At 54.0% G+C, this 12,896-nt stretch overlaps 1 protein-coding gene across 1 annotated transcript in view; it reads right to left on the bottom strand.

The window, feature by feature from the left end:
- The window catches only part of DNAH17 (dynein axonemal heavy chain 17), a 134,052-nt gene that overhangs the window by 32,804 nt on the left and 88,352 nt on the right, over positions 1-12,896 (bottom strand). Inside the window, 11 exon segments of the mRNA XM_032456706.1 lie at positions 655-807; positions 2,858-3,124; positions 6,165-6,356; positions 6,474-6,638; positions 7,132-7,146; positions 7,148-7,294; positions 8,243-8,334; positions 8,714-8,861; positions 9,775-9,877; positions 11,929-12,094; positions 12,647-12,854. Of these exon segments, the coding sequence (XP_032312597.1) occupies positions 655-807; positions 2,858-3,124; positions 6,165-6,356; positions 6,474-6,638; positions 7,132-7,146; positions 7,148-7,294; positions 8,243-8,334; positions 8,714-8,861; positions 9,775-9,877; positions 11,929-12,094; positions 12,647-12,854 (1,656 nt within the window).

Here is a 12,896-nt window from a genome sequence, read left to right as displayed (position 1 = left end):
GTGTGGGCCCCATCTTTCAATCAAAGAAAAATAGGGGGAGGGCATAGCTCAGTGGTAGAGCACATGCTTAGCACGCACAAGGTCCTGGGTTCAATCCCCAGCCCCTCCGTTAAAAAAATAAATAAACCTAATTACCAGCCCCCCCAAAAAGAGAAAAACACGCAACACTGTAAACTGAGTACACTTCAATGAAAAAAAAAGAAAAAAGAAAAAGAGTGTAAAAGAAAAGGAGCAGAAAACAGAAGGCTTACATGGCCCGGTCACATTTGTCACGGCCCGAGATGCATGTCAGAGGTGAGGGCGCTCTGTGGGCCTGGCCCCTGGGGCAGAGCCGTGTCAGAGCCCAAGGCAAGGGGGGGGTCACCCCCTGAACCAGCCCTGTGGGGCCGCAGCCACAGGGGGCCCGGAACCCCCAGCTGAGCTAAATGACTGGTACCGTAACTCGGTCCCAAGAAACCAACAAACGGCAGCCTGTCTTTGTTAACAATTTTGGTATTTCCAATGGTTCAGCATTCATTTTGGTTTTTAAAACTGCTGCATCAAAACATCACCAATCTGGATTAAGTCGCTGGTGCCCCCTTAAATCTTGCGCCCAAAGTGAGTGTCTCACCTGCTGACTCCTCCTGAGTTCCGACTCTGTGCCTGGGGACTCACCTGAATCCCCTCCGTGTCCTCCAAGAAGCGAGCGCTGACGGACACCAGGGCGTCCTCTGGCCACTCGTGGAACCAGTCGATGGCCGTGCAGTTGACCACAGCAGGGAATTTTCTTGCTCGGACACGCAGGACGGAGCCCACGGGGGAGAAACACTAGAATCACCTGGAGGCAGGACACAGAAATGCTACCGTCAGGGACAGCACTGCAGGAGCCGGGTTGTGTGCTTTTGCAGAAAGCCTGTTTGAGTAAAAGCTCTCACGTGAAAAGTTGTTCAGTATCACTAATTATCAGAGAAAAGCGAATCAGAACTATAATGAGGTATCACCTCACATCAGTCAGAATGGCCATCATTAAAAAATCCACAAACAGTAAATGCTGGAGAGGGTGTGGAGAAAAGGGAACCCTCCTACACTGCTGGTGGGAATGTAAATTGGTGCAGCCACTATGGAGGACAGTATGGAGAGTCCTTAAAAAACTGAAAATAGACTTACCCTAGGATCCAACAATCCCACTACTGGGCATATATCCAGAGGGAACTCTAATTCAAAACGATACATGCAGGGGGACAGGGTGTAGCCCAGTGGTAGAGCATATGCCTAGCATGCATGAGGTCTTGGGCTCAATCCCCAGTGCTGCCATTTAAAAAATTAAACAAATAAAAATTTTTAAACGATACATGTACCTCAATGTTCACAGCAGCACTATTTACAATAGCCAAGACATGGAAGCAACCTAAATGTCTATTGACAGATGACTGAACAAAGATGTGGTGTATTTGTGTATAAACACACACACACACACACACACAATGAGATACTACTCAGCCATAAAAAAGAATGAAATAATGCCATCTGCACTATTTGGATAGACCTATAGATAATTATACTAAGTGAAGTAAGCCAGAAAGAGAAAGAAAAATACCATATGATATCACTCATATGTGGAATCTTTAAAAAAAAAAAAAAAAAAGACCAAATGAACTTATATACAAAACAGAAACAGACTCACATAGCAAACAAACTTACGGTTACCAGGGGGTTCAAGAGGTGGGAAGGGATAAATTGGGGGTTTGGGATTTGCAGATACTAACTACTACATATAAGATAGACAAACAGCAAGTTTATACTGTATAGAACAGTATTATCCAATATCTTGTCATAACTTATAAGAAAAAGAATATGAAAATGAATATATGTATGCGGGTGACTGAAATGTTATTTTGTACACCAGAAACCGACACATTATAAACTGACTATACTTCAATAAAAAGATAGATAAACCAAGTCCTGCTGTACAGCACAAGGAACTATATTCAATATCTCGTAATAACCTATAATGGAAAAGCATATAAAAAAGAACATACATCTGTATAACTGAAACACCACAATGTACACCAGAAGCTAACACAACACTGTAAGGGGGAGGGTACAGCTCAGTGGTAGAGCATGTGCTTAGAATGCAGAAGGTCCTGGGTTCAATCCTCAGTACCTCCATTAAAAAATGATAATAATAAATAAGTAAAAGAATCTAATTACCCCCCCCAAAACAAACCAAAAATGATAATAAAACAATACTGTAAATCAACTATACTTCAATTTAAAAAAAAAAAGTAAAAGCTCTCTGCATGGTCTCCATCTCCAAGCATGCAGAGAGAACATTGCCCGTTCTGGGCTGGAACTGTGGCTGTGGCACTGCTATGTGACGGTGTAGGGGTGAGCCCCAAGCCCTCGTGGGGTGGTCCCTGCAAAGGGGGAAGGAGGGCTGTGTGCAGGATGGAGTGGGGAGGGGGCACCCACGCTGGGCAGGTGAGGCCCCGGAACAGGGAGGGCTGGTCCCCGGGGGGGGGGGGGGGGAGGGATGCTAGCCTGCAGGTACCTAGAGGAGCAGCGCCACCTGGCAGGGCAGCCGTCGTTCTCCGGGATGCTGAGGAGGAAGGACTGGAAGTGCTCTCAGTCCCTCAGGAGCTCAGCCAGCTTCCCCAGTGGGAATGCTGAAGGTCAAGGTGAACTGTTCTATCTAAATGTGCTGTAGGGGTGGTGGGGGGTATGTGCATAAAACACTTCTTTCGGCCTCGAGATTCTTCTAACAGCCCACGTCCATCAGGCAGCCCACCTTCCGTGAGGGAACAGCCCCCAACTCCACCCCAGGTGAAGACCCAGCCCCAGGAGGCCCCCGGGACCCCGCTGAGCCCGGCGCCCCTACCTTGAGGTGCTTGCGCACTTTGTCGATGAAGAACTTCCAGCACGCCTCCCGGGTGTCCATCAGGCCGAGGGACTTCACCTGGGGCCGCATGGAGGAGATGATGTCCTCCAGCTCGTCGTCCCCAAACAGCCCCGGGATCTCCCCCGAGGCCAGCAGGTCATTGATCAGCACCAGAAACTGCTCCTCGGCCACCTGGGAGTCTGTCATCAGGAACACCGAGGGAACGTTCTTCACGGCCGACTTGATGTACTGAGCACCGAGGTCAAGCTGGACCCAAGGAGGACACCCTCAGGGGTCTCGCCAGGAAGATGCTCCCGTAGAAGCATCTCCCACAAGCACCCAGGACGGGGACGCCTAGAGATCAGCCTCCGTAAGAAACAGGCAGGGTCTGCAGCAGGAGAGTCAGAATTACTCATGACAGCCCCAGAGGGGAAGCAACTCAGGTGTCCGTGGATGGATGGATGAACACGGTGGGGTCCATTCATACCATGGAATATCTGTTTTTCTGCCTTAAAAAGGAAGGAAATTCTGGCTCCTGCTACAACACAGAGGGACCTTGAGGACATTATGTTGACTGAAATCAGCCCGTCACAAAAGGACAAACGCTGTAGGAGTCCACTCACACAAGGTCCCCAGAGGAGTCAGATTCATAGAGACAGAAAGTAGGGTGGTGGCTGCCCGGGGCTGGGGGAGGGGAAGGGAGAGTCAGCATTTAAAGCGGACAGAGTTTCCGTCTGGAAAGACAGAAGAGTTCTGGAGACAGATGCTGGTTCTGGCCGCACAACAACGTGACCGTGCTTAATGCCGCTGAACTGGATGGTTAAAACAGGAAATTCTGTGTTGGGATGTTATGCCCCCAAAACAGGAATAAGAAACTTGAAACGGAGAACCTAAAAGAGACCCCCAAATAAATACGCCACAGGCTTGGATGGGGGAGACTTACTACTGAAAAGAGTGAGTACACTTCAAAGTAACCCCTACGTTTTTTCAGAGCTCCTTTCATGTTACTAGAAGGATTTAGAAAAATAATTTGAAAAAACAATTGCATGGTCATTCTGGGAGAATAAAGGGAAACTAGTTTAAAAAAAGGTAGCATGTTACAGAGCAGTAAAAATAGCTTGCTACTTAAAAAAATGCCAATTTACATGTGTAAATTGTAAATATACATTAAAACGACCGTCAGTGTCATTCAAGTATTAACGTAAAATTTCAGGGGTTTGGTGATTTGTTTATCTATAACGTCTATTTTACAGACAGGACCTACTTCCGGGCCCTTGGCTTCGCTGTAGCCAGTCATTGCTGGTAGAGACAGAGGAAAACCAAGCCAAGATGTAGCGGTGAGTCTCAGGGAGGAAGGTAGAAGGGGTGAGGTGGAGGCTTTGGGATGGGCTGTGCAGTGTCCCAGCCCGCGGTCCCAGGCTGCGGGAACACAGCGGGAGGTCTGCCCCCGCTCTCCCTCCATCTGAGGGCTGCTCCTCGCCCCTCCCGGTTCAGCAGTGGCTGGAAGTCAGGGAGGCCACCTGAGCTGCCAAGACCACGAGCTGGCCCCTCACTGAGCTTACAGCGTTTCTCCAGAGGGTCCAGCTCAGCTCTCTGGACTACTACTCAGGCCCCGAGGAACAGTCTCACAGAAAGAAAAAGAGCCCTCACTGGCCTGTGACTCGGGTCATGGTCCATCTCTCCCTTCTTATTGTACTGCCCGGTGCCAGACTTTGTGGGGTCACCGGGGCTCCTGTGGGACCCCCGCCCCACCCATCACCCCTTGGCAATCCCTGTTGTCTTTAAACCACCCTCCACTTTATCCCAGAACGTCACCGGGTCCTGCCCCTCCCCTGCTCAAACATCCTTGACAGTATCTTGTTTTCTTGGGACCAAGTCCAGGATTTTCCATGACGCACATTGATGCCCCTTGAGGTTGGATCCTGCCCCTTTTCCTGCCTCATCTCTGACCTCTACAGGGAGGCCCACAGCTTAGGATATGACTTTATAACAACATTATACCATCGGGAACACAAGTGTTATACCAAGAACATATGCGCCTCCTTAACATCTTACTGACGCTATTATTAGAACAACAATAGTACAGCTTGTAACTGTTCAGGAGTCCGCCTCCCCTGATAGGATGCAAGGTCCTGTAGCCCTGTTTATCGCTGTCCTGACTTCCGAATCCACAGAAGCTGCTTAATAAGTGGTAACAAATGCAAAGCCAGTTTGCTGTGGGTGTAGGAGTAGTGAATTGTGATGAAACAGATCACAGAGTGGCCGCAGCTAATGCCCATGGATAAACTAACCACAGCCACAGCTGGCCCCAAAGTGAGGTATCGGGAACAAAATCCTCACAAGGACAGAGTACGATGCAATCCTGAAAATAAAGCCATGCAGCTGAGCTAACAGAGCAGAACCTTTTCAGTGGAAGAAACTCAGTACAACTCTACAGCTCCAGATGCAAGGATTCCAACTACACCGAGTGTCCTTGAGGAGTCGGGGTGAACCCACTAGGTGGGCTCAGCTGACAACCGGTAAGACCCACCACACACCGGCTTGGTGCAGGAGGCAGTGTTTGGGAGAACCCTCCCCCGGAGATGCCAGGGCACCGCCGGGCTCTGGCTGAGATCCAGACCATCCCGCTAAGGCCATCTGGCCAGGGGCTGCCTCGGAGCCACATTCGGTAGGGAGGGTCCCTCCACCCTGCCCCACCCTCCCCCCATCTGGCATCGTCCTGGTGGCAGAAACAGCCCCCGCACCAAAGCAGAGAGGCGAGCCGTGTCACGTGGTCAAATCAACTTCAGCTCCAATCTGAGGCACTGCGGTCATACATTCTGCATGAATTGTGTCTGACTAGCACACAGTTCCCTGAGAGAGCAAGTTTTTGGGAAAAGAAATCAATAAAAACCCTGGTGGCCTGTCTTAGGCATGGGAGACCTGTACACTAATGTTTATTTAATACAAAAAGCACCCTTTCCAGAACCCTGAGCAGGTGGTCAGGCAGCTAGTACTGGTTCTGAATTATTTAACCTGGAGAATCCAGAACCACGCGGCAAAATTCGGTGACCACGGGCCTGAACCAAACCCCTCTGCCGCTATTACCTGCGCCGACTCTACAGGCTCCAACCTCTCCGGTGATGGAGACCCGCACTTTCTTTTACCTTCGTCACCCGGCCTCGGGCACTGGTGGAATGCCTCCCCGGCCTTTCCTGTCTAAGATTAAGACCCCGCCGCCGGTGACCATCCCGTTCTCCGTGCTGGACACTCGGCTCTCCCCCACATCCCTTCTCCGGGGGCGGATTACCGAGAGGCGACGTCTCACCTTGAGGTCGGGGATCCCATAGCCCTTTTTGAGGCTGATCTGGAACACGTCCAGCGCGCTGATGTAGGCGGCCAGGCGCGAGAGGCTCTGCTTGCCGCTGCCGCCCACCCCCACCAGCAGGGCGTTCCCCCGCGGGGCCTCCAGGATGCGGTTGATCCTGCAGATGTGAGCCACCGCATCCTCGAACAGCACCTGCGGAGACCGGAGGGCCCGGCGGCGTCTCAACGCGCACGGGCACACGCACCTCCCTCCAGGGCGGCGCGCCCGCCCCCGCCCGCACCCGCGAGCCGACGCCGGAGCCCCGCTCACCAGGTTCATGACCGCGTTGACCTCGTTGTAACTGTCCAGGACGTCCATCAGGAGCTTGTTCAGTTGAGCCACGTCGGTCACCGAGAGGTACTTGGGATCGCCGATCCCTTGAGCGAAGTGGCAGTAGATGTTCGGTCTGGCGAATAAGAGCTCCTCACCGAGGTCCTGGACGTGAGGGAGAGGATGCTCCTGCGGTTCCGGCCTGGGCCTCGGCCACACAAATCACCGACAGCAGCCCCAGCACCGCCCCCGCCACCGCCCCGCCCTCGTAGCCTCCGGATGCGCCGCCAAGTCCAGAGGGCCCTGCAGAACGCTGGGTGAAATCCCCTGGTCCCCATCACACTGGGAATGAACCGACAGTCCAGGACCACCATTCTACCCCGGAAACCCAGGACACACGGGCAGAGCACGTGGACAGGAGCAGAGCTGTCTCTGCCGCGTGGGTGGAGGGAGGTGGTCACATCCTGCTCTCCCGAAGGCCCCACCCCGTCTCGCTCAGGCCACGCCCACGCGGCAGAGTCATCTCGTGGGACCCAACGCGGTCCTCCCCATTCCCATCAGAGCGCCCTTGCAGAGGGCGGGGGTTGCCTTGGGCCCCCAGCACGTTGCCCCAGGGAGCCTTCCTGGCTCTGCAGGACGGGGGAGGGGCGTGGCTTACGTCGAAGAACTTCTTAGGTGGAAGCCATGGTGACCCTGAGCAGCGTTGTCTGGTCCTTCTCGTCCACCATCTTGTCGCCGTACACTCGCTCGGCTTCGTGCAGCCAGAGGCGGACGAGGTCCAGTGGGATTTTCAGGATCTCTGCGGAAGAGAATAAGAGGCCCTGCCCCGGACGCAGGAGGGTCAGCATCCTTAGCTGCGTCAAGGAGGCAGGCAGAGCACCACCTGCGTATCAAATTACCCGTCTCCCCGGGGAGGGATCTATCTGTGAGGCTGCGGCACAGGGTCCTCTCAGGGCCAGGGATCCTGCAGGGTGTATCCTGGGCCTGAAACACGAGGGGAACTCCGCCCTCTAACGGGGTGGACAGCAGAGAAAGGGACAAAAGGGGCTGATCACAGCGGGAAGCCCACGATGGGAGGCCACAGAGCAGGGGCTGCAGGCCTTGGCCCTGCAGCAAGCCCGCCCGTGTGTGGTCCTGGCCATTCGCTAACCGAGTGACCCGCCCATCCAGTGGGTGCTTTTTCCCAGGCCTCTGTCCTGGGCTCTGGGAACACGGCGATGACAAGAGGGACCATGTGCGGTCGAGTGGGGAGACTAACCAGACAGACAAAATCACAAGGTCATTCCATGTGGTGGTGGGTGCTGCTGCGAATGACATATGTTGGGCAGTGAGGCAGAGTGTATGGGGTGGGAGGGGCCTCTGGAGGGCTCGACATTCGAGCTGACACTTTAAGTGGGAGGAGACAGGTCTGACTTAACCGCGCCAAGCCTTAGACTCCCCAACTGGAGGATGGGGATTTGGAGATTACATGTGGTTTGGAGGAGAAAATGGGGATAGAAGTGGCCCAAACCCTAGTTTCTGGCTCAGTCAATACATAAGAGGAAACGTCATCACTGCCACTACCGTCGACACCACCACCATCGCCATAACCATCACTATCATCACTGTCACCGTCAGTATCACCACCACCATCATCACCATGATCACAGTTACCAGCCCACAGGGCACTTTGCTTTCTCTCCTGAGAGTGGCAGAGGAGGAGAGCACCTCTGGACCAGGCCTTGGCCGTCAGCTGGCGTGACACAGAGCTAAAAGAGCAGTAGCAGTACCTGGAAAATATTGGAGAGGTCCCTGAGGTTGAAGACATAGTGAAACTTAATGGCGGTGGGAAGAAACGTTGATGTGACTTTCTGGTGCAGGGCTGTTACAGGAAAAAGACACATCAATTCTCGTGCCCTCTTAATGGCCTCAGGAAGCGGAGAGCTTGAGCTAGTTTCTAAAGCAAATGGACTGTGAGACGGTGACAATTTAAGTGAAGAAACCTGCACGGCTGAGGAGGGAGGAAGTTTGCTGCTCTACTGATGTGTCAGTCATTTCTGTGGACCCAATTTCCCCTCCTCTGCCTCCCCCTCCAGCAACTGGATTTCACAGTATCGCCTGCTGAAGCACATCATCGTTTACAAAATATTGATTTAAAAGTATAAATAAAATATTTACCAGGGGGAAAGTAGGAAGCCACCACCAGCCCCAGAAGCCCTGGGTTTTCCCAACAGAAGGGGAGGCGAGGCTGGCCAGCTTACCCAGGGCGGAGGCCACCAGCTGGCCACTCATCCTCTGGACCGCCATGGGGACCGAGCGACAGACCAGGTGCTGGGTCAGGATGGTGCTGTAGATGGTCATGAGGGCCTCCTGGCCCGGGAAGCTCACGGCAAATACACAGAAGTGGCGCTGCCAGGGAACAACCACAGACCCTTGTCAGGCAGTGGGTGGGGACCAGCGCAGGGCAGGGCTGCCCGCCTGGGGCACAGACTGTCCACGTCGCCTCATGCCTTGCAGGCGTGGTCAGAAGGGACAGTTTCCCTCCTGGTGCCTTGTGTGTGTTAAGACCCCGCTAAACACAGGGCTTACAGGACACTAATGAACTCATCTATAAAACAGAAACAGACTTGCAGACATGGTAAATGATCTTACGGTTAATGGGGGAAAGGGGGTGGGACGGGATAAATTTGGGAGTTTGAGATTTGCAAATGTTAGCCACTATACATAAAAACAGATTTTAAAAAAACCCAAATTTCTTCTGTGTAGCACAAGGAACTATATTCAATATCTTGTAATAGCCTTTAATGAAAAAAAACATGAAAAGAAATATATATATATACACTTATATATGCATGACTGGGACATGATGCCTTACACCAGAAACTGACACTTGGTAACTGACTATACTTCAATAAAAACAAAATATGGCTTATCCCTCTAACAGCCAGATTCACATCACACCCTCAAGAAAAAATTTGGCGGAGGTTAAAGAGCGTCTCAGAGCCTGAGCCTGGGTTTAAATTCCAGATTTCCATCTGCTTAGATGATTCATAGGTAAGGACCTGCCCGCGGGGCGGTGCAGATCCAGTACAGGATATCCTGTTAAATCTGAATTTCACATAGACAACAAGTAATTTTATTTTTTAAGTGCACGTAGGTCCCAAACATGGAAGGTATTTGTTGTTTATCTGAAATTCAGATTTGGCCAGGCATCTGTTTTTTCATTTGGTAAATCTGGCAGCCCTAGGGGGTCACAGGGAGGGCTGGCCTGCCTCTCTATGCCCCTGCCCCCCCCGGAATGTTGTGAATGGTTCCTGCCTACCTGAAGCCGGGGGTCGATGGTAAAGGAGCCGGAGGTGGGGTTCATGCACGCCACGTACTGACAGTTGTGGACGTCCTTCAGCGTCAGCTTCTGCCTGTCATACCTGCGCGAGGAAGGCCCGCGGAAAGTCATGCCACCAGCCCCAGGGAGCCACCCCCCAGGTCCTCGCCCATCCCGGTCATGCAATAAATAGCAACTATATGTGAAATGGCCACGTGCACTTTTACTCTCAAGAAAAATCTTGAAATGGGGGCAACAGAGTGGCTCAATGTGTGGGTCTGGGTGTACATTCAAGCACTGGGACTCTAGGGAGGCTGGATGACCTCTCTATGCCTCAGTATTCTTATCTGTGCAATGGGTCATCACAAGGACAAACTGCGCTAGCACGTGAAAACACACTCTGAAGGGCACCTGAAATAGAGCCAGTGCTCCCTAAATGTTTACCACCCCTACCGCTACCGCTGTAGTTATCAAGGTAGTGACGATCAAACAGATGAAGGGTTTCCTTGACGCCAGGGCACCGAGAGAACTCCCAGGGACTCAGATGAGTCCAGAGGCTGCAAGGATCCTGTGCGCCTTTTCACTCGCTCTTTACCCTTTGGGTTTTCCCCACTGTTAGGTGTTTCTTTTTTTTTTTTTCCCTTGGGAGCTGGCACCAGTCCTTGTTGATTTGTAGGAATTCTTGTAACACCCCACATATTAATCCACTGCCAGGGTCAGACGTTGTGGCTGTTTAACCCCATACCGCGTAGGTGTGTTCGTGGTTTCTCTTTGTGAACAACGTTCCTTAAGTTTCACGCAAGTCAAAGGAGCTATTTTTTGGCCGTCTGGTCCAGGCTTTTGAAACCAAGGCTTGACAAGTCTCTCCTGCCCACACACCTTTGCCCAGGCCCCGCTTTTCCACCAACCTCAGTTTCTCCTTTTGCTTGTAGGTCTACCCTCCACGTGGCGTGCAGCTCGTCCACGTGGGAGGCGGTGTTCTTCCATGCTTGCTGACGGAGCCGCTGGCCCGTCCAGCCTTCCCGGCCCTCCTGGCTCTCCCAGCAGATCCCCCTCGTGGGGGTGTGGGCCGCCCTCACGGTCTTCCTTCTGCTTTCCCTTCTGGCCTCCTACCCTCGCCCTCCCCAGACCCCTCCTGGCCCTGGCCAGCCCACACCACTTGCGCGTCCACAGAGACGTCGCGCTTTCCCAAGGCCCCAGTTCTAGGGCCCCCCCCACCAAGCCCAGCTCTGCTGCCTCCCCAGGGAGCCAGCCCGCCATGGCTTCATTGCTGTCCTTGCCGGGTTCCTGCAGCCCATGAGCTCTGGGGTCGGCGTCATGTAGCGGGGAAAGGCCAGTGATGGAGTCAGGCGTGCAGGCTTGACCTCCAGCTAGGCCCCTTGTCAGGGCTGTGACCTCCAGCAGGTGACACCCCCCCAACCCCGCGCCCTACTTCTCGGCAGTAAGGATGCTGCACGTATCCACTGACTGACTTCTGATGACATTTCTCAGGTTCCTGTGGTCTCAAAATATCAAGGTTTTGCCAGGCCATCACGGGACCCTACTTTAAAGTGATGCTTGTTTTAACTGCACTTGCATGTTCTAATCTTTCCAAACTGTGAATGTAAATGTGCCACTGTCGCCTTTCAATTGTCCTTGGGAGAAAGTGTTCTCTGTCCGGCAGCCCCTGGGTCCTGGGGTCTGGCTGCCCCTGCCCTGGGCATCCTCTCCCTCCAGCTCTCATGTTCCAGCCATGATGGGCTCCTCTGGTCCCTCCATGCACCAAACTCCCTCTGCACATGGCATCTGCTGTGTCCAGAATGCCCACCTTGAAGGTTCCATGGCCAGTCCTGATGCAACTTCCAGCTGCCTCCCGGAGTGTCACTGACCCAGTCGCTGGGCTCCTCTGTGACTGCTCTCTTCACCCAGAAACTGTACCCCCAACCTTCCCCGCTAGATGGACACCTCAGTGGGATTAGGGCCCCTGTCCCCGCTCCACGGATGCTCCAGGCCACAGCCACCAGCCCAGGGCCTGGAAGACGCCCAGGGCATGTTTGTGGAATGGGTGAGGGGAGGAGACCCTGACTCGCCCCCTCCAGGCCTGTGCCCCCATCCCCGTAGTCCTGATTCCCAGCCCTGCACCCTCCCCCAGGTGGCCCCGCCCCGCCCACTGACCAGTGCCCGTGGTCCATGTGCTGCCGGATGAGGGTGTGCGGGGCCACCGTCCCGTACTTGTCCACCTCGGGCATGTTCATGTCGTCGATGAAGTAGATCAGCTTCTTGGTGCCTGGCGGCCCGTAATTCCGCCCGGATTTCTTCTCCAGAGGCTTCTCAAGAATCCCTAGAGATGGGAGTGGGGTGGCCACCAAGGTGTCCGGCGGATCCCAGAGGCTGCAGCCCAAGGAAGCAGTAGCCCTGGGCCGCGGAGGACGGGGCGGGGGTTGACTCCATCCAGCTCAGGAGAAAGGAGGGGGTCGTGGGTGTCACAGGTCCAAGGCAGCAGGGGGAGGGCCAGAACTTTGTGCCCCATTGACCTTGGGGCCACTTCAGTCTGCTTATAGAAGAGGAGCTCCCTGTGGGACCTGCCACCCTGGTCCCCCTACTCTGGGGACAGAGACCAGTGGGTGGGGGCATGGGAAGTGGAGAGGCAACTGGCAAGTCCCCCCCGTCTATGGTAAGAAGGGACAGTGGGGGACATCATGGTGGGGGGCGGGGGCAGCCACGTTGGACGAGTGGGGTTGGGTGTGTCCAGGCCAGGCTCCGAGGACCCACCCTGGTCCTCAACCTCACCCTGGCCCCGGTCCCCACCTGCACCCCTGCTCCCGGCCCTGGCCTTACCCTGCACCCCAGCTCCCAGCCCCCACCCCACCCTGCACCCCTGCTCCGGCCTCACCCTGCAGCATGGCCGAGGTCGTGTAGAAGTTGAAGGGCACAGCCTGCACTAGGTAGTCATCTGTGCTCAGGCTGTCCAGCTTGTCCCCCATCAACACTGACTTGCCCGTTCCCGCGTTCCCCACTAGCATCACCGGCCATGACTTCTCCATGAGCAGGTCCATGAAGTAGCGGATGCGGATGGTTTCGGTGGTGTGCACCAGAGAGGCCTGGGTGGAGGGGACGGGGGGAAGGGCGGGGGGATGGGAGGG

This window comes from Camelus ferus, chromosome 16, assembly GCF_009834535.1.
Source record: "Camelus ferus isolate YT-003-E chromosome 16, BCGSAC_Cfer_1.0, whole genome shotgun sequence".
Lineage (NCBI taxonomy): Eukaryota > Metazoa > Chordata > Mammalia > Artiodactyla > Camelidae > Camelus > Camelus ferus.
This window is presented reverse-complemented; position numbering and strand designations above follow the sequence as displayed.